The sequence below is a fragment of the Ranitomeya variabilis genome, chromosome 4 (genome assembly GCF_051348905.1).
Source record: "Ranitomeya variabilis isolate aRanVar5 chromosome 4, aRanVar5.hap1, whole genome shotgun sequence".
NCBI classification, from domain to species: domain Eukaryota; kingdom Metazoa; phylum Chordata; class Amphibia; order Anura; family Dendrobatidae; genus Ranitomeya; species Ranitomeya variabilis.
In genome coordinates this window covers 640506397-640528577 of record NC_135235.1, presented here as the reverse complement: position 1 = coordinate 640528577, position 22181 = coordinate 640506397, and the positions used below count along the sequence as shown (strand labels likewise).

The 22181-nt window shown below is 43.2% G+C and overlaps 1 protein-coding gene across 1 annotated transcript in view; it reads right to left on the bottom strand.

Annotated features, from left to right (window-relative positions):
• LOC143767370 (uncharacterized) overlaps positions 1-22181 on the bottom strand; it is a 53178-nt gene that overhangs the window by 9920 nt on the left and 21077 nt on the right. The window contains exons 2-6 of the mRNA XM_077255657.1: positions 18103-18249; positions 17797-17973; positions 17590-17713; positions 17412-17506; positions 12268-12358 (exon numbers count right to left, since the gene is read on the bottom strand). Coding sequence (XP_077111772.1) covers positions 12268-12358; positions 17412-17506; positions 17590-17713; positions 17797-17973; positions 18103-18249 — 634 coding nt within the window. The remainder of the gene's footprint in view (positions 1-12267; positions 12359-17411; positions 17507-17589; positions 17714-17796; positions 17974-18102; positions 18250-22181) is intronic.

Sequence of the window (22181 nt, the reverse complement as noted above, 5' to 3'; positions counted from 1 at the left end):
CGTCATGTTAGTCATAAAATTAGGTAGATAATTTTTGCATTTATCTGTGAAAAAATTGGAAATTTGGTGAAAATTTTGAAAATTTCACAATTTTCAAAGTTTGAATTTTTATTCTGTTAAACCAGAGAGTTATGTGACACAAAATAGTTAATAAATTACACTATCCACATGTCTACTTTACATCAGCGCAATTTTGGAAACCAAATTTTTTTTTGCTAGGAAGTTATACGGGTTAAAATTTGACCAGCGATTTCTCATTTTTACAACAAAATTTACAAAACCACTTTTTTTTAGGGACCACCTCACATTTGAGGTCAGTTTGAGGGGTCTATATGGCTGAAAATACCCAAAAGTGACACCATTCTAAAAACTGCACCCTCAAGGTGCTCAAAACCACATTGAAGAAGTTTATTAACCCTTCAGGTGTTTCACAACAACGGAAGCAACATGGAAGGAAAAAATGAACATTTAACTTTTTAGTCACAAAAATGATCTTTTAGCATCAATTTTTTTTATTTTTCCAAGGGTAAAAGGAGAAACTGGACCTCAAAAGTTGTTGTACAATTTGTCCTGAGTACGCCGATATCCCATATGTTGGGGGGAACCACTGTTTGGGCGCACGACAGGGCTTGGAAGGGAAGGAGTGTCATTTGACTTTTTGAATGAAAAATTAGCTCCAATCGTTAGCAGACACCATGTCGCATTTGGAGAGCCCCTGTGTGCCTAAAGATTGGAGCTCCCCCAAAAGTGACCCCGTTTTAGAAACTAGACTCCCAAGGAACTTATCTAGATGCATAGTGAGCACTTTGAACCCCCAGGTGCTTCACAAATTGATCCTTAAAAATGAAAAAGTCCTTTTTTTCACCAAAAAATTATTTTAGCCTCAATTTTTTCATTTTCACATGGGTAACAGGATAAAATTGATCCTAAAATTTGTTGGGCAATCTCTCCTGAGTACGATGATACCTCATATGTGGGGGTAAACCACTGTTTGGGCACACAGCAAGGCTCGGAAAGGAAGGAGCGCCATTTGACTTTTGAATGAAAAATTAGCTCCAAACGTTAGCGGACACCATGTTGTGTTTGGAGAGCCCCTGTGTGCCTAAACATTGGAGCTCCCCCACAAGTGACCCCATTTTGGAAACTAGACCACTAAGGAACTTATCTAGATGCATAGTGAGCACTTTCAACCCCCAGGTGCTTCACAAATTGATCCGTAAAAATGAAAAAGTACTTTTTTTCACAAAAAAATATTTTAGCCTCAATTTCTTCATCGGGGTTCGGAAGGGAGGGAACACCATTTGAATTTTTGAATGCAAGATTAACTGGAATCAATGGTGGTGCCATGTCGCGTTTGGAGACCCCTGATGTGCCTAAACAGTGGAAACCCCTCAATTATAACTCCAACACTAACTCCAACACACCCCTAACTCTTATCCCAACTCTAGCCATAACCCTAATCACAACTCTAACCCCAACACACCCCTAACAACAGCCCTAACCCGAACACACCCCTAACCCTAATCCCAACCCTAACCCTAACCACAACCCGAACCCCAGCACACCCCTAACCCTAATCCCAACCCTAACCATAACCCTAACACCAACACACACCTAACCCTCATCTTAACCCTATTTCCAACCCTAACCCTAATCCCAACACTAACTCTAATTCCAACCCTAACCCTAAGGCTATGTGCCAACGTTGCGGATTCGTGTGCTGATTTTTGAACACCGTTTTTGAAAAATCAGCAGGTAAAATGCACTGCGTTTTACCTGCGGATTTACAGTGTTTTATGTGCGTATTTAACCGAGGATTCCTATTGAGGAGCAGGTGTAAAACGCTGCGGAATCCACACTAATTGACATGCTGCAGAAAATACAACACAGCATTTCCGTGCGGTATTTTCCGCACCATGGGCACAGCGGATTTGGTTTTCCATAGGTTTACATGGTACTGTAAACGTGATGGAAAGCTGCTACGAATCCGCAGCGGCCATTCTGCTGTGGATCCGCAGCCAAATCCACACCGTGTGCACATAATTCTAACCCTAATTCTAACCCTAACCGAAACCCTAATTCTAATCCCAACCCTAGTTGCAACCCTAACCCTAATTCTAACCCTAACCCTAATTGCAACCACAACCCTAATTGCCACCCTAATTCTAACCCTAATTGCAACCCTAACCCTAATTGCAACCCTAACCCTAATTCTAACCCTAACCACAACCCTAATTGCAACCCTAACCCTAACTCTCACCATAATTGAAACCCTAACCCTAATTGCAACCCTAACCCTAGTGGAAAAATAAAAGTAAATATATTTTCTTTATTTCATTATTTCCCCTACCTATGGGGGTGATAAAGGGGGTGGTTATTTACTATTGTTTTAATTTTGATCACTGTGATAGGTTCTATCACAGTGATCAAAATGTACCTGGAATGAATCTGCCGGCCAGCAGATTCGGCGGGCGCACTGCGCATGTGCCCGCTATTTTGGAGATAGCGGCCCCCATGGAGAAGACGGACGGACACCCAGAGGGACACCGGAACTCTGTAGGTACGGAGGGGTGAGATTGGACCACGGGGGGGTGTGAGATCGGACCGCGGGGAGGTGAGATCGAACTGCGGGGGGAGCGAGATTGGACCGTGGGGGGAGCGGATGGGAGGACAGAGGGGAGAGGAGGGCAGCGGAGGACAAGATGGAGGACGGAGGGGAGGAGATCGGTGGCGGTGGCAGATCGCGGTCTCCAGCCATGGCCGATGCAGCATCGGTCATGGCTGGATTGTAATATTTCACCAATTTTCATTGGTGAAATATTACAATTGCTCTGATTGGCTGTTGAAAGTGAATCAGTCAATCAGAGCGATCGTAGCTACTGGGGGGCGTAGCCACCCCCCCTGGGATCAAGTACAACTACTTCTGTACCTGCACGGTGGGTGAAATGTCAGTTAACCCTTTCACCTGACCTGCAGGAGTGTGATCCTGCCATGACGCCACATAGGCGTCACAGGTCTGATTGGCACCGACTTTCATGATGCCTACGTGTCTTTACAGGTTGTGAAGGGTTTAATATCAATGGTGTTGTTCAAAAGTACAACTCGTCCTGCAAAAAACAAGACCTCACATGGCCATTTTGACCAGAAAAATTTAAAAGTTATGGCTCTGGGAAGAAGGGGAGCAAAAAATGAAAATGCAAAACCAAAAATACCTCTGGTCGTTAAGGGGTTAAACTTGTAATAATTACATCAAGTTTATGAAAAAGCTCATTATTTATGGTGTTGACCCTTATATTTCCAGTATTCTGCATTTTTCCCTAATCCTGACTGATGATGAGGCGTTCTTATCTAAATCAGTGCTTGGTGTTTACTACAATTTCTGTGTTTTTGGTTGTCCACTTGTGTTTGAGGTTTGAATTCAGGTTCTCAATGGAATTGTGATCTTGGGAGTTTCCTGGTCATGGACCCAAAATTTCAATGTTTTGTTCAACAAGACACTCCGATATCGTTTTTGTCTTGTGGCCTGGTCTCCATCATGCTGAAAAAAGCAATTATTGTTCTTAACCAAAATTGTTCCTAGATGGTTGGAAGAAGTTGCTCTTGGAGGATTTTTACATCCAATTCTTTATTTACAGAAGTGAATTTTGCGCGAGACCCCTCCATGGATGAAGAGCAATAACACACATGAATGGTCTCAGGATGCTTTACCGTTGACACTACACAGGACTCATGGTAGCGCTCGCCTATTTTTCTCCGGACAATCATTCTTCCAGATGACCCATAAAGTCTGAAGGGGGTTTCATCAGAAAAAAATTATGTTATCCCATCCTCAGCAGTCCAATTCTTCCTGCATATTCTGTCCTAGTTATAGGACCAGGATGTTACGTATAATATAAGGCAATTCCTGAAATCGACCGTGATGCAAATCTAGAGATGCACACGGATCCATAAAAGTCTGCTTTTTTTAATGTCAATTTTTAAATGTAACTCAAACACATTTTAATAACCCACTGTAGTGCAACAGGTTGGTGCAGTGTGACAAACAGGCAGTGACCACAGGAAAAGTTCAAAAACAAAGTATCTTTAATGTCCAACGTACTCACAAATGGAAAACAAATGGTATCCTCCAGATCGCAGCCGGGAATGAAGACAGTCCGTATCCGAGACCGGTTGCCGAGGGCGACTGCACCACCATGCTAAGCTGAGGTGTGACAGACCAATTGGCTTCGCTTGGCTCTGTGTTACCTCACACAGGCTGAGCCTTGCAGAGTCACCTGCTCTGCAAGTTTGCAAACCAAGACTAACACACCTAACCTTTTGCTGCAGGGTTTTTTAAATGAAATTTGTGGCGATGGGCCACTTATAAGACCCGGCCTGGAGGGAGCAAACTGCTCCACTACCATCCTGTAGTTCGCTCCAAAAATAAAAGCCCATGCCGGGTTTTCTTAAATCTGCCTTGGGCAAATAGCTTGCTAGACTTACTTTTATTTTGCACTGCAATCACAGCTATGCCTGTAACTGCAATGCACTCCAGAGGCATCTCAGTCTGCGGGAGACATAGCGACCCTGGCCGCATAATGAGTCCTACTATAAAATGCTGGTGCAAGGAATCTTTTCTCATTCCTTTTTTGATAAAGCTAACGCGAATCACGCGTCAATGGGGTGTGCCTGGCTCCGTGGCATCTCAATTACTTCCATCATGGGTAAGCACTAACATAATTAATGGCAATTTTCTCCTTTTTGTGTGCAATGTCACTATGATAGCCCCAGGGATTTTCCTATGATAGGTTTTTTATTAACCAGACTTTTGGCTGTGGGCTGTCTGTTAGTATAAGGCTGGAGACACACTAGCGATTTTAAAATCATTCCGATTTTGATGTAGGAGAGTCGGACGAGTCTAGTGCAAGTGTCATGCGAGTGTAATGCGTTTTTTTATGAGAGCACAATCCGATTTTTCACACCCAGCATCCGATTTACATCAGAATGCAGTGCGATTGCTATATGATTGCAATGTCATTTTAAAGGGCCACTGTCACCCCCCTCCAGCCGTTATAAACTAAAAGAGCCACCTTGTGCAGCAGTAATGCTGCAGTCTAACAAGGTGGCTCTTTTAGTTTTTGATTCATTTATTACCTCAAAAAAGCGTTTTAAAAATTGGCCACAAATACCAGATATAGTATCTGGAGGCGGTCCGAAGCGTCTTCTATGAATCTCCCAACTGCCGTCACTCTTCTCTTCAGGGGCGATGGTCGCCGCCCCCTGCGCGCTGTTGCTTCTTAAATCCGGCGCCTGCGCTGTGCGTGCCTGCCTGGGGCCTGCGCAGTGTTCATTGTCAGTCACATCTCAGATGCCGGGTGCCTGACTGCGCCTGTGCGCGCAGTGTGCCCACCCTGTTCCTGAATCCCCGCCCCGCACTGTGTTATTCATTATGCACAGTGCGGGGCTGGGGTTCCTGGGCATGCGCACTGCGCTTGTCAGACGCTCCCCCGGTCCCTTGCCTTCCAGCGTTGTTCTTTGTGGCTGTTCAAAACGTCGGCAATGAAACCTGTATATTCCGGCAATGCTGGTTGTTGTAATAATTTATTGCTCTCTCAATCCATTTCCAGGCCCTCGCTTGGCAAAATAATAAACGCACAAGATACATACCTTCTGATGTCAGATCACGTCCAACGAGGTAATCCATCTGAAGGGGTTAACTAATATTACAGGCACGAGCTGCGATAAACCACTCGCTCGTGCCTGTAATCCCCGGGTGCTGAAAGGAAAGCTAGATCTGTACTTACATTGAGTCGCGGTGATGCGCCCCTGCTGGATGTTCTCATGAACTGCAGCCTGGGAACTTTTTCCCACGCTCCAGGTCATATGAGGACATCCACCAGGGGGCGCATCACCGCGACTGAAGGAAATGTAGGTCAATGACCTACATTTCATTCATTCGCCGGGGAATTACAGGCACGAGCGAGTGCATTAGCAGGGCTCGTGCCTGTAAAATAATTAACCCCTTCAGATGGATTACATCGTGGGAAGTGATCTGACATCAGAAGGTATGTATCTTGTGCGTTTATTATTTTGCCAAGCGAGGGCCTGGAAATGGATTAAGAGAGCAATAAATTATTACAACAACCGCTGTGTTTATTTCATTAAAATACTTTTAAATCATATGTGTGTGTGTTTATTAACCCTTTCATACAATTGGATTAATAATGGATAGGTGTCATAATTGACGCCTCTCCATTATTAATCTGGCTTAATGTCACCTTACAATAGCAAGGTGGCATTAACCCTTCATTACCCCATATCCCACCGCTACAGGGAGTGGGAAGAGAGTGGCCAAGTGCCAGAATAGGCGCATCTTCCAGATGTGCCTTTTCTGGGGTGGCTGGGGGCAGATGTTTTTAGCCACAGGGGGGCCAATAACCATGGACCCTCTCTAGGCTATTAATATCTGCCCTCAGTCACTGGCTTTACCATTCTGGCGGAGAAAATTGCGCGGGAGCCCACGCCAATTTTTTCCGCCATTTAACCCTTTATTTCAGCAGCTACAGCGCTGAAATTTTGCACATACACACTACTAACATTAGTAGTGTGGAATATGCAAAAAAAAAGGGGATATGAGACGGTTTACTGTATGTAAACCATGTCTCATATCATGTCGGGTTTGTGCAGGAGAAATGAAAAGCCGGCAATTGAATTACCGACTTTTCACTAACACCGCTGCGTATTTCTCGCAAGTCACACTGCTGGTCCGTGTGGAATCCGTATTTTTCTCGCCCCCATAGACTTTCATTGGCGATTTTTTTGCGCAATACGCTGACAAACGCAGCATGCCGTATAATACTGAACCGTAAAATACGGCTGATAGGAGCAGCCCCATTGAGAATAATTGTGCCGTATGTTATGCGAGTTTTACGGACGTAGTTTCTGCGCTCTTACGTACGTAAAACTCGCATGTGTGACCCCGGCCATATTCTTCAGCTCTGGCAAAAATTAAGAGACCACTGCAAAACTTTAAATTTGTCTTATTTTTCTTTTTATAGGTATATTTCTGAGTAAAATGTAAATTGATCTTTTATTCTATAAACTACTGACAACATGTCTCCGAAGTTCCAAGCAATAAAATTTGTATTTATTTTCTGAAAATGAGAAATGGTCAAAATGAAAAAAAAGCATTGGTTGCGGGCCTCAAATAATGCAAAAAAAAGAAGTTCTTAATCATTTAGAAGCAACAATACTAATGTTTTATCTCAGGAAGAATTCAGAAATCATTATTTTATGGAATAACCATGATTTTTAATCACTGCATTCATGCGTCTTGGCATGCTTTCCACCAGTCTTTCACACTGCTTTTGGGTGACATTATGCCACTCCTGATACAAAAATTTAAGCAGTTCTTTGTTTGATGGCTTGTGACTATCCATCTTCCTCTTGATTACATTCCAGAAATTTTCAATGGGGTTCAGGTTTGGAGATTGGGCTGTGAGCCCACATCTTTATCGGGACATGTCAACTGTTTTGAACAAGTGACATGCGCCCGCAATATCCACGGGTGGAATCACGATCCACCCGCAGCTATTAACCAGTTAAATGTCGCTGTCAAACTTTGACAGCAGCATTTAAATCTCGCTTTCGGCCATCGGGTCAAAAATACGCGCACCTGTGACTCCCGTCACATGATCGGCGGTCATCGGTTCGTCTCCATGACAACCAGAGGTCTCCTTGAGATTTCTATGATTGTCAGTGCCGGATTGCTATGAGCACCACCCAGTGGTCGGCGCTCATAGCAAGTCAGCAATTCAGCTATATAGAGGTGATCTGAACATCGTCTCTACGTAGCTGAGCCGAGTTGTGCCAGCTTCTAGTCACCTATCGAGACCATTGAAGCATGGCAAAAGTAAAAAAAAAGTTTTTAAAAATATAAAAAATAAAAAATATATAAGTTTAAATCACTCCCTTTTGCCCCATTCAAAACAAAACAATAAAAAAAATCAAACCTACACATATTTGGTATGGCAGCGTTCAGAATCGCTCGATCTATCAATAAAAAGAAAGGATTAAAATGATCACTAAACAGTGTAGTAATAAAAAAAGTCAAAACGCCAGAATTACGTTTTTTGATCACCGCGACATTGCATTAAAATGCAATAACGGGCGATCAAAGAACATTTCTGCACCGAGATGGTATAACTAAAAACATCAGCTAGGCACGCAAAAAACAGGCTCTCACCCAACCCGAGATCACGAAAAATGGAGGCGCTACGGGTATCGGAAAATTGTGTAATTTTTTTTCCTTGCAAAGTTTGGAATTTTTTTTCACCACTTAGATAAAAAAGAACCTAGACATGTTTGGTGTCCATGAGCTTGTAATGACCTGCAGAATCATAATGGCAGGCCAGTTTTAGCAATTAGTGAACCTAGCAAAAAAAGCCAAACAAAAAAACAAGCAAGGGATTGCACTTTTTTTTTGCAATTTCACTGCACTTGGATTTTTTTTCCCGTTTTCTAGTAGATCACATAGTAACATAGTTATTAAGGTTGAAGGAAGACTTTAAGTCCATCTAGTTCAACCCATAGACTAACCTAGCATGCCCTAACTTGTTGATCCAGAGGAAGGCAAAAAAAAACCCATGTGGCAAAGAGTAAGCTCCACATTGGGGGAAAAAATTCCTTCCCGACTCCACATATGGCAATCAGACTAGTTCCCTGGATCAACGCCCTATTAAGGAATCTAGTGTATATAACCTGTAACATTATACTTTTCAAGAAAGGCATCCAGTCCCCTCTTAAATTTAAGTAATGAATCACTCATTACAACATCATACGGCAGAGAGTTCCATAGTCTCACTGCTCTTACAGTAAAGAATCTGCGTCTGTTATTATGCTTAAACCTTCTTTCCTCCAGACGTAGAGGATGCCCCCTTGTCCCTGTCTCAGGTCTATGATTAAAAAGATCATCAGAAAGGTCTTTGTACTGTCCCCTCATATATTTATACATTAACATAAGATCACCCCTTAGCCTTCGTTTTTCCAAACTAAATAGCCCCAAGTGTAATAACCTATCTTGGTATTGCAGACCCCCCAGTCCTCTAATAATCTTCTCTGCACCCGCTCTAGTTCAGCTATGTCTTTCTTATACACTGGAGACCAGAACTGTGCACAGTATTCTAAGTGTGGTCGAACTAGTGACTTGTATAGAGGTAAAATTATGTTCTCCTCATGAGCATCTATGCCTCTTTTAATACATCCCATTATTTTATTTGCCTTTGTAGCAGCTGCCTGACACTGGCCACTGAATATGAGTTTGTCATCCACCCATACACCCAGGTCTTTTTCATTGATTGTTTTGCCTAGTATTTTACAATTAAGCACATAATTATACATCTTATTTGCTCTACCCCAAGTGCATGACCTTACATTTATCCCCATTAAAGCTCATTTGCCATTTATCAGCCCAAGCTTCTAGTTTACATAAATCATCCAGTAATATAAAATTGTCCTCCTCTGTATTGATTACCCTGCAGAGTTTAGTGTCATCTGCAAAAATTGAAATTCTGCTCTGTATGCCCCCTACAAGGTCATTAATAAATACGTTAAAAAGAAGAGGGCCCAATACTGACCCCTGTGGTCCCCTCCTGCTAACCGCGACCCAGTCCGAGTGTGCTCCATTAATAACCACCCTTTGTTTCCTATCCCTGAGCCAGCTCTTAACCCACTTACACATATTTTCCCCTATCTCCATTGTTCTCATTTTATGTATCAATCTTGTGTGGCACCGTATCAAAAGCTTTTGAAAAGTCCATATACACTACATCCACTGGGCTCCCTTGGTCCAGTCCGGAACTCACCTCTTCATAGAAATTGATCAGATTAGTCTGACAGGAACGGTCCCTAGTAAACAAATGCTGATACTGGGTCATGAGGTTATTCTTCTTCAGATACTCCAGTATAGCATCCCTTAGAATGCCCTCCAGGATTTTACCCACAGTAGAGGTTAAGCTTACTGGCCTATAATTTTCGAGTTTAGTTTTTGTCCCCTTTTTGAATATTGGCACCACATTTGCTATACGCCAGTCCTGTGGTACAGACCCTGTTATTATGGAGTCTTTAAATTAAAAAATAATGGTCTATCAATGACTGTACTTAATTCCTGCAGTACTCGGGGGTGTATCCTATCCGGGCCCGGAGATTTGTCAATTTTAGTGATTTTTAGACGTCGCCATACTTCCTGCTGGGTTAAGCAGGTGACATTTAATGCGGAATATTTGTTATCACTGATCATATTGTCTGCCATGTGATTTTCTTGTGTAAATACTGATGAAAAAAAGTCATTTAGCATATTGGCTTTTTCCTCATCCTCATCCACCATTTCACCCAGACTATTTTTAAGGGGGCCAACACTATCATTTTTTAGTTTCTTACTATTTATATAGTTAAAGAATATTTTGGGGTTATTTTTACTCTCTCTGGCAATGAGTCTCTCTGTCTCAATCTTTGCTGCCTTGATTTGCTTTTTACAGAATTTATTTAATTTTTTGTATTTATTTAATGCCTCCTCACTACCTACTTCCTTTAATTCTCTAAATGCTTTCTCTTTGTCACTTATTGCGCCCCTTACAGCTCTATTTAGCCATATTGGTTTCATCCTATTTCTAGTATGTTTATTCCCATACGGTATATACTGTGCACAGGTCCTATCCATGATGCTAATAAATGTCTCCCTTTTTCTTTGTGTATTTTTATGTCTCAGGATATCGTCCCAGTTAATTGCACCAAGATCATCTCTCATCCGTTGGAAATGTGCCCTCCTGAAGTTTAGTGTCCTTGTAACCCCTCTACTACACATGGTAAAACCAATGGTGTCGTTCAAAAGTACAACTCGTCCCGCAAAAAATAAGCCCTCATACGGCCATATTGACGGCTCTGGGAAAAAGGAATGAGAAAAACACAAACGCAAAACCGAAAAAAGCTTCAGGGGTGAAGCTGTTAAAGTGGGGTAACTTCGTCACACGCCTCGTCTATCTGTGGGCTAAATATTGCGCCATTTGAGGGCTCCATTTAATTTTTTTTGCTATGCTTCTTTATTGACACAATTTTGCTGTAAAAAAATACAGGCCAAATAATTTAACGTCTGGTATCTCCGTCACATGCCTCACCTATCTGTGGGATAAAAATTGGGGCATTTTTTAGGCTCCATTGAACTTTTTTTGCTGTGTCATAGCCGAGTTATTCACACTCTTTTGCTGTTTAAAAAAAAAAAAGGCCAGATAATTTAAAGTGGGGCACCTTCGTCACAAACCTCATCTGTTTGTGGGCTGACAGGCTGACTCTTATAAAAGTGAACAAGGGCTGTGCACTGTGTGGCCATTATACAGTGTTGAGCATCATGTGTCACCATTATACAGTATGGAGCACTGTGTGGCCATTATACAGTTTGGAGCATCATGTGTGGCCATTATACAGTATTGAGAATCATGAGTGGCCATTATACACTATGGAGCATCATGTGTGGCCATTATACATTATGGAGCATCATGTGTGGCCATTATACAGTATTGATAATCATGTGTGACCATATTTTTTTGTTTATAATTGTTTATGAAACATTGTGATCAGCAGTGCTAAATGGGTGTGGTTGGGACGTGGATATGGGTGTGACTAATTGTGAAATGGTTTGGTCAGAGGTGTGGCGTAAAATTCGCCGAGGCGCGCGCAAACTTTGTCCCTCTTTCCCTTCTTCTAAAGTTGGGAGGTATGATATGTTTTATTGTGCGCCTGGAAAAGTGGCGTAAGACTCTGATAACATTGTTCACAGCAGTGACCTGGGAGTCAGAAATGCTTCCAGGGGTCTTCCCCATGATGTTCACATGTCAGTTGTGCACTGTTCCCATCGATTTCCACGTTTTTAGACCCTAAAAAGACCCCCGATAAAATGATCTTGGACAGAACAGTGCAGCCTGCGGCTCACTGGTAATGTTTCTGCCCTCCATATCAGTCGAGAGTTTGGAATCCCTGGAACTGTGAAACATAAATTAAAAGACATCCACTAACCACAGTGTCCAGTGTTAGGGCTGTGAATACAAATGATCACTTCTACAGAGAAGACCACGCAAAATAGTGTAACAATTTTTTTTTTCCGTTTAAGCATTTCATCTGGATCTATAAACCCACATAAAAAACCATGTAAACAAAACACAAAATTTGAACCTAATACGGAAGCAGCCACTGACAGAGGAATTTGTGACTTCTCGGCATTTAGTGGTCACTACTCACCTGTGTGGTTATCTGTAGGAATCTCCTCTTTACACCACTCATCCCCCCTCACATATGTCTCTGTAGTATTAATATGGGGCAGATCTTCACCCTGAAACAAATATTGTAAAAGTCACAGACAGATGGAGAAGTTGTTAGAAATGATTTAGAAAATAAAAAAATATAAAACATTGACATGACGTTCACAAATGACATGACAGCAACAGTCATCACATAGCTGCAGGTCTCTTGTATAAATCCAGACTGTTGGCTCTTAACCCCTTCATGACCCAGCCTATTTTGACCTTAATGACCTGGCCGTTTTTTTGCAATTCTGACCAGTGTCCCTTTATGAGGTAATAACTCAGGAACGCTTCAACGGATCCTAGCGGTTCTGAGATTGTTTTTTCGTGACATATTGGGCTTCACGTTAGTGGTAAATTTAGGTTGATAATTTTTGTGTTTATTTGTGAAAAAAATGAAAATTTGGCAAAAATTTTGAAAATTTCGCAATTTTCAAATTTTTTATTTTTATTCTGTTAAACGAGAGAGATATGTGACACAAAATAGTTAATAAATAACATTACCCACATGTCTACTTTACATCAGCAAAATTTTGGAACCAAAATTTTTTTTTTGCTAGGAAGTTATACGGGTTAAAATTTGACCAGCGATTTCTCATTTTTACAACAAAATTTACAAAACCATTTTTTTTAGGGACCACCTCACATTTGAAGTCAGTTTGAGGGGTCTATATGGCTGAAAATACCCAAAAGTAACACCATTCTAAAAACTGCACCCCTCAAGGTGCTCAAATACACATTCAAGAAGATTATTAACCCTTCAGGTGCTTCACATCAGCAGAAGCAACATGGAAGGAAAAAATGAACATTTAACTTTTTAGTCACAAAAATTATCTTTTAGCAACAATTTTTTTATTTTCCCAAGGGTAAAAAGAGAAACTGCACCCCCTAAGTTATTGTACAATTTGTCCTGAGTACGACGATACTCCATATGTGGGGGGGAACCACTGTTTGGGCGCGCGACAGGGCTCGGAAGGGAAGGAGCGCCATTTGACTTTTTCAATGAAAAATTGGCTCCAATCTTTAGCGGACACCATGTCGCGTTTGGAGAGCCCCTGTGTGCCTAAACATTGGAGCTCCCCCACAAGTGACCCCATTTTGGAAACTAGACCCCCAAGGAACTTATCTAGATGCATAGTGAGCACTTTAATCCCCCAGGTGCTTCACAAATTGATCCGTAAAAATGAAAAAGTACTTTTTCACAAAAAATTTCTTTTAGCCTCAATTTGTTCATTTCCACATGGGCAAAAGGATAAAATAGATCCTAAAATGTGTTGCGCAATTTCTCCTGAGTACACCGATACCTCACATGTGGGGGTAAACCACTGTTTGTGCACACGGCAAGGCTCGGAAGGGAAGGAGCGCCATTTGACTTTTGAATGAAAAATTTGCTTCAATCGTTAGCGGACACCATATCGCGTTTGGAGAGCCCCTGTGTGCCTAAACATTGGAGCTCCCCCAAATGTGACCCCATTTTGGAAACTAGACCTCCCGTGGAACTAATCTAGATGTGCGGTGACCCCTTTAAACCCCCAAGTGCTTCACAGAAGTTTACAACGCAGAGCCGTGAACTTAGACCCCAATAGTTGTTGTGCAGTTTGTCCTGAGTACGCTGATACCCCATATGTGGGGGGAACCACTGTTTGGGTACACGTCGGGGCTCGGAAGGGAAGTAGTGACATTTTGGAATGCAGACTTTGATGCAATGGTCTGCGGGCATCATGTTACGTTTGCAGAGCCCCTGATGTGCCTAAACAGTAGAAACCCCCCACAAGTGACCCCATTTTGGAAACTAGACCCCCCAAGGAACTTATCTAGATGTGTGGTGAGCACTTTGAACCCCCAAGTGCTTCACAGAAGTTACAACGCAGAGCCATGAAATTAAAAAATTATTTTTCTTTCCTCAAAAATTATGTTTTAGCAAGCAATTTTTTATTTTCGCAAGGGTAACAGGAGAAATTGGACCCCAATAGTTGTTGCCCAGTTTGTCCTGAGTATGCCGGTATCCCATATGTGGGGGTACACCACTGTTTGGGCGCTTGTCGGGGCTCGGAAGGGAGGGAGCACCATTTGACTTTTTGAACGCAAGATTGGCTGGAATCAATGGTGGCGCCATGTTGCGTTTGGAGACCCCTGATGTGCCTAAACAGTGGAAACCCCTCAATTCTAACTCCAACACTAACCCAAACACACCCCTAACCCTAATCCCAACTCTAGCCATAACCCTAACCACAACCCTAACCCCAGCACACCCCTAACCCTAATCCCAACCCTAACCCCAACACACCCCTAACCACAACCCTAACCCCATCACACCCCTAACCACAACCCTAACCCCAACACACCCCTAACCATAACCCTAACCACAAGCCTAATCTTAACCCTATGTCCAACTCTAGCCCTAAATCCAACCCCAACTCTAATTCCAACCCTAAGGCTATGTGCCCACGTTGCGGATTCGTGTGAGATTTTTCCACAGCATTTTTGAAAAATCCACAGGTAAAAGGCACTGCGTTTTACCTGCGGATTTCCAGTGTTTTTTGTGCGGATTTCACCTGCGGATTTCCAGTGTTTTTTGTGCGGATTTCACCTGCGGATTCCTATTGAGGAACGGGTGTAAAATGCTGGGGAATCCGCACAAAGAATTGACATGCTGCGGAAAATACAACACAGCGTTTCCACGCAGTATTTTCCGCACCATGGGCACAGCGAATTTGGTTTTCCATAGGTTTACATGGTACTGTAAACCTGATGGAAAACTGCTACGAATCCGCAGCAGCCAATCCGCTGCGGATCCGCAGCCAAATCCGCACCGTGTGCACATAGCGTAATTCTAAGGGTATGTGCACATGCTGCGGAAAACGCTGAGGGTCCGCAGCAGTTTCCCATGAGATTACAGTTCAATGTAAGCCTATGGGAAACAAAAAACGCTGTGCACATGCTGCGGAAAAAACTGCGTGGAAACGCAGCGGTTTACATTCCGCAGCATGTCACTTCTTTCTGCGGATTCCGCAGCGGTTTTACAGCTGCTCCTATAGAAAACCGCAGTTGTAAAACCGCAGTGAAATCCGCAGAAAAACCACGGTAAATCCGCGATAAATCCGCAGCGGTTTTGCACTGCGCATTTATCAAATCCGCTGCGGAAAAATCCACAGAGGACCAGAATACATGTGCACATAGCCTTACCCTAACCCTATAAATATATTTTATTCATATAATTATTGTCCCTACCTATGGGGGTGATAAAAGGGGGGTTCATTTACCATTTTTTTTTATTTTGATCACTGTGATAGGTTTTATCACAGTGATCAAAATGTACATGGAACGAATCTGCCGGCCGGCAGATTCGGTGGGCGCACTGCGCATGCGCTCGCCATTTTGGAAGATGACGGCGCCCATGGAACAGACGGACGGACATCGGGAGGCTTGGTAAGTATGAGGGGGGGATCGGAGCACGGGGGGAGAGGACAGGAGGATGGGGGAGCGGACAGGGGGACGGAGGGGAGCGGAGCACAGGACGGAGGACTGGGGAGGAGATCGGTGGCGGTGGGGGGGGGGCAGATCAGGGTTTCCAGCCTTGCCAATGATATTGCAGCATCGGCTGGATTGTAATATTTCACCACTTTTCATAAGAGAAATATTACAAATTGCTCTGATTGGCTGTTGCACATTCAACAGCCAATCAGAGCGATCATAGCCACGTGGGGGCAAAGCCACCCCCCCTGGGCTAAAGTACCACTCCCCCTGTCCCTGCAGATCGGGTGAATTTGGAGTTAACCCTTTCACCCGATCTGCAGGGACGCGATCCCTCCATGACGCCACATAGGCGTCACAGGTCGGATTGGCACCGACTTTCATGACGCCTAGGTGGAGTCACAGGTCGGGAACGGGTTAATTCTAGCCAGCAGTCTTCATAACCAGAAAATTGTGTGAAGATCCAGACAACATCTAATGTCTATGATTAGCTTTATCCTCTCATGTCCACCAAGTATTAAACATACATCGAATGACCACATTATTAGTAACATCTAGTAGAAAATTGGAGCTTCACAACCTCAGCAAATCATCCTGTCACAGATTCCACTAGATGATGAAATAGTTCTGCAGGAATATTGGTCCATGTCAATAGGACAGCTTCTAGTAGTTACCACAAATTAGATGGAGGCACTGACATGCCCTAAACAACCGATTCTACATCCTTCCTTAATGCTCTATTTGATTAAGACCAGGAGAATATAAAGGTCGGGGAAGTATTTCATGACTATACGACTCTTGTGGCATGGTGCATTGTCCTTCTACTGTAAGCTCTAGTGTAGAACATCCATCTACAGTAATCAGAGGATCCAGAATTTGCCATTAAAACATTCTCTGCACAATCACTCTACCTCCACCAGCCTCAAAATGTTGACACCTGATAGGAAGAATACACAGATTCATGCTGAATGTGCCAAATTCTGATCCTCCTGGTTCAGAACAAATCTGGATTCATCTGATCAGACAATGTTTTCCACTGTTCAGTGATATAATTTCTGTTCTCTTTTGCTCATTTAATTTTTTCCTGTTTACCCGTTTTGTCTGCTGTTATGGCCCATCTGTGCTAAGAAATGACAGTTCAGACACATTAGTTGAACATCGTCATTGTATTCAGCTGCAATTTACATCACGGTGCACCACCTGTTACTCTGAATGATTCTTGATATATTGCTCGAGGAGTTATTTTTGTCAACCGATTCCACTTTCAATGGATGTTTTTTCTCAATCACAACAATCTCAGTATCCTCCAGACAGTATAGTACGTAAAAACCTCATCAGATTAGCAGTGTCTGAAATTACCTTGACTTGTTCAAAGTTACTCAGATCGCTCGATTATCCCATTTTTGTGTGGATTCACACCAAAACAGATCATTTCATATTATTCCCTGCTGCACTTCAGGGTCACAAGTCAAATTTCCACCCATGAAGAGGGATGTGTCTCTAATAAGTTATACATTCAGACTATAATACTGGTGGATAAAAGAGGACTGCACACAAGACCTTCTACACATAATAAGGAAGATTTAATGGCACCTTGTCTTAATCTACCTGATGATGCTGAGGGACATTGGGATTTTCTTGTTTACTTTCCTGCGGAAGAGGACGGGGACATCTCTCTGGTGTTGTCCTTTTACTGGATAGAACTGGAGAAAACACATACTGGAATTGATTTCATTCTTTTCACACAGATAATTATAGGCCGTGTGTATTTAGTCCTGTCTATTACCTGGTGATGTGAGAGGCTGGGGAACCTCCATCATGACGTCCTGGTACAGATCTTTGTGTCCTTCTAAATACTCCCACTCCTCCATGCTGAAATAGACGGTGACATCCTGACACCTTATAGGAACCTGACACATATAATGGTACCATCATCACCCCGATCCCTTCATAGCGTTTCTGTATAATGTTCCCGCATTCCCAGCACTGTCACCTCTCCAGTCAGCAGCTCAATCATCTTGTAGGTGAGTTGTAGGATCTTCGGGTCTTTGATATCCTCATGTATCAGGGGATGAGGTGAAGGCCCCGTGATTGGGCCCAGGGGTCTTTCACATCCCTCAGACAGAGGGGCCTGACAGCGCTCACTAGGGGTTTTCACTAATATGTAATCCTAGTTATGAAGAGACACATTAATAAATCTCACTACAGACATTTCCAGAGTCCTAACCTCTTCATTTCTGTCCATCTGTTATTCCAATAAATGAGAATGATGTAATGTGATGTCATCAGAATCTCTCACCTCTCCAGTAAGCCAGAAGAGCATCTCTAGGGTGAGGTCTAACATCCTCGCCGCCATCTTGTTCATGTTCCTATCCGTCCTTGACAGGTCAATCAGGAAAATTTTCTTATATAGATCTCCACTGAAAGGATCCGATATTGTAAGGACCTGAATGGAGAGTAGATGACAACATAACATCATAAAGATCCTATGTAAGAAATCTCCGGAGCTGTTACCGGCATCATATGATCATTATATCCAGTTATGGCCCCATCCTGCCCCCCGGTATAACACACAGTCCCATTATAGTCACATACAGAGATTTATCACATAATATCTCCAATCCAGCACCAAAAACACAGAACAAATCTAAAAGGAAAATCTAAATTATCTGAAACTTTCTTAAATATTCCATAAAAACAAGACATAAAGTTATACATCCACAGAGATCGGGACAGTAGGACCGGGGAAGTCAGTAATGGAAATGAGTGAATTTGTTCGGAAAACGCTCACCAATCTCAAATTTGGCATGAACGTAGCATATTCGGATTCATGTTCTGTGTCACAAGGATTTTTACTCTAAGTTCGGTTAATCTATGCATTTTCACTAATGATTTTGTTATTACTTTGGCTAGGATAGTGGTGATGTATGATGAGCGGCAGGGGGCAAGGGGAGATGTTTGATGAGGGAAGGTGGGGTGGAGAGGTTAGAGGAGCAGCGCGCTCTTTTTATTCCCCCTTAACTTTATGTATGTTGATTCCGGCCGCCAATCAGGACTCAGAAACCATCCACAATGTCATGACATAAAGTCTTATGTGATTGGCTGCCAAAGTCACATGTGAATATGTTGTTTTGCTGGCGCCATTGTCACAGTGTCACAGTGCAGAGATGTCGCTCCTGCGCTAGTGCTGCTGCTGAAATCTGAATCAGAAGGCTAGATTTCCACTTAAAAATCATTAGGCCTAATATTGGGCAGCAGCCATGAGGCCCAATTAGCTAATCCAAATCGATTGTGATAAAACTATGTTTCAGTGGCCAATCAGAAGGCCAAATTTCCACTTAAAAATTATTAGGCCTAATATTTGGGTGCAGCCACGAGGCCCAGTTAGCTTAAAAAAATCAAGGTCGTTGTGAGAATGGGAATAGGCTTGGTGTTCGACGTGTACTTGGGTAAGGTGTTAATGTTAATGAAAGCTCAACTGAACAAACACCACATCTCGTCCTATCCAAAGACCACTGACAACATCTGTTACTGGCCGACCTACTTGACTCTCTTTCTTTGGCAGCCACACAGCGGTACGTCGTGCAGATGAGGCTCAGAAAAAGCATGTTCTCCAGTGGATGGCAAGCGCTGCATTAAGTGGCCTCTCCTCCTCTTTCTTGACATCACACACAGTACAATTCTCAGAGGGAGCACACCAATCAACCTTGTTTTCCCCTGCGTCACAAATTTCCAAACGATCAACTTATTGTGGGGAACAACAGATGGGCTATTCTGCGGAGCTGTTCACACATTCTATTCCATGGGCATCAGAGGTATGCTCCGAAGAACCACAGTATCTAGAGGAGGAAAGCATTTGCACCGATGCCCCAAACTTTTCATGATGGATAAGGGGCCAGACAAAGTAAGGTCCGAGCAGAATTCAGACCCTCGTCACCAGACTTTAACCACCAAGGGTGGAAGTAATCCTGATGAGACTCATATCTGAGGTGCACTGTATGATATATATATTTTTTGAATTTATCTACTATATAATTGTCTAAGGGTCACTTCCGTCCTTATGTCTGTCCTTCTGTCTGTCTGTCTTTCTGTCACGGATATTCATTGGTCACGGCCTCAGTCTGTCATGGAATCCAAGTCGCTGATTGGTCTCACCAGCTGCCTGTCATGGCTGCTGCGACCAATCAGCGACGGGCACAGTCCGATTAGTCCCTCCCTACTCTCCTGCAGTCAGTGCCCGGCGCCCGCTCCATAATCCCCGCAGTCACCGCTCACACAGGTTTAATGCCAGCGGTAACGGACCGCGTTATGCAGCGTCAATAGTAAAAACATCTAATGTTAAAAATAATAAAAAAAATAAAAAATCATTATACACTCACCTTCCGCCGCCTTTCCCGCTCCTGGCGACGGTCCGGTGACCGGTCCATGCAAGAGGCAGGTTCCGTTGGCAAGAATGGTCTGCGAGAAGGACCTGCCATGACGTCACGGTCATGTGACCGCGACGTCGTCACAGGTCCTGCGCACCTGCGTGAGAAGGACCTGCCGTGACGTCACGGTCATGTGACCGCAACACGGTCATGTGACCGCGAAGTCATCACAGGTCCTGCGTGCCTGCGCGAGAAGGAGACGACAGAACTACAAGGGGCTCTCGGAAAGTGAGTATATGTTTATTTTTTAACCTGTGACATACGTGGCTGGGCAATATACTACATGACTGGCCAATATACTACGTGGCTGGCAATATACTACGTGGCTCTGTGCTGTATACTACGTCGCTGTGCAATATACTACATGGCTCTGTGCTGTATACTACGTCACTGGGCAATATACTATGTGGCTCTGTGCTGTATACTATGTTGCTGTGCAATATACTATGTGGTTGGGCAATATACTACGTAGCTTGGCAAAATACTATGTGACTTGCCAATATACTACGTGGCTGGGAAATATACTACGTGGCTCTGTGCTGTATACTACATCGCTGTGCAATATATTACGTGGCTCTGTGCTGTATACTATGTCACTGGGCAATATACTAAGTTACTGGGCAATATACTACGTAGCTTGGCAATATACTATGTGACTGGCCAAATGTGGCTGGGCAATATACTACGTGGCTCTGTGCTGTATACTACGTCGCTGTGCAATATATTACGTGGCTCTGTGCTGTATACTACGTCACTGGGCAATATACTACGTGGCTGGGCAATATACTACGTGGCTGGGCAATATACTACGTGGGCTGGGCAATATACTACGTGGGCTGGGCAATATACTATGTGGGCAGGGCAATATACTACATGGACATGCATATTCTAGAATACCCGATAGGTTAGAATCGGGCCACCATCTAGTATATATATATTTTGCTTATATAGATATGTATATATATATATTCTTGATACATTATAACATGAGATATAAATGTATGATTTCAGTAGATTATACGTATTGTTACCTGGGAAGTTGCTTCTTTTTAATTTATTTTTATTATATACATTATTGGTTGTTTACTTTAACGGTGCGGGCACCTCTTGTATGTGGTGTTACCCTTGACCACTTTTGTCAATAAAGGTATTTTAACTCTTTACTTTCTTGTCCTGTATTATCTTGGATCAAATGTTCGGATTCTCTCTTTTTTTTCTTTTTTCCTGTCAGTACTAGTGATGAGCGAGTGTACTCGTTGCTCGGGTTTTCCCGAGCATGCTCGGATGATCTCCGAGTATTTGTTAGTGTTTGGAGATTAAGTTTTCATCGCCTCAGCTGAATGATTTACAGCTATTAGCCAGGCTCAGTACATGTGGGGGTTGCCTGGTTGCTAGGGAATCCTCACATGTAATCAAGCTGTCTAGTAGCTGTAAATCATTCAACTGCGGTGATGAAAACGTAATTTCCAAACACTAACAAATACTCGAGCAATGAGTATACTCGCTCATCACTAGTCAATACACATGCAGGTGTCGGCTCTGCAGGTGGAGATATGGTGAGCACCCTCCCACCCACTCTATGAGTGCCCACATAAAACCAGCATGGAAGTGGACATGACTGCTGCTTTTGTTTCACCTAGTACAACACATCTTTCTCAGTCCACCATAACATCTACGCCTGCACCTCACTTACAGTCCAGCAGTTTATCCTGTTCTCTGTACTCCACCCTCTCTCATCAGAGCAGCCAGCCCTCGGTCCCACAGTTGTGGTCACGTAAAAGAATGTTTCCTCCTACACATGCTAAAGCTAAGAGCTTGAACTCCTGGATCTCCAATCTGTTTGCTACGGAAATGCTGCCTTTCCGCCTGGTGGATACAGACGGCTTCAGAAAGTTGATGGTTGCAGTCCCCCAGTACCAGTTGCCCAGTCACCATTACTTTCTAAAAAAGC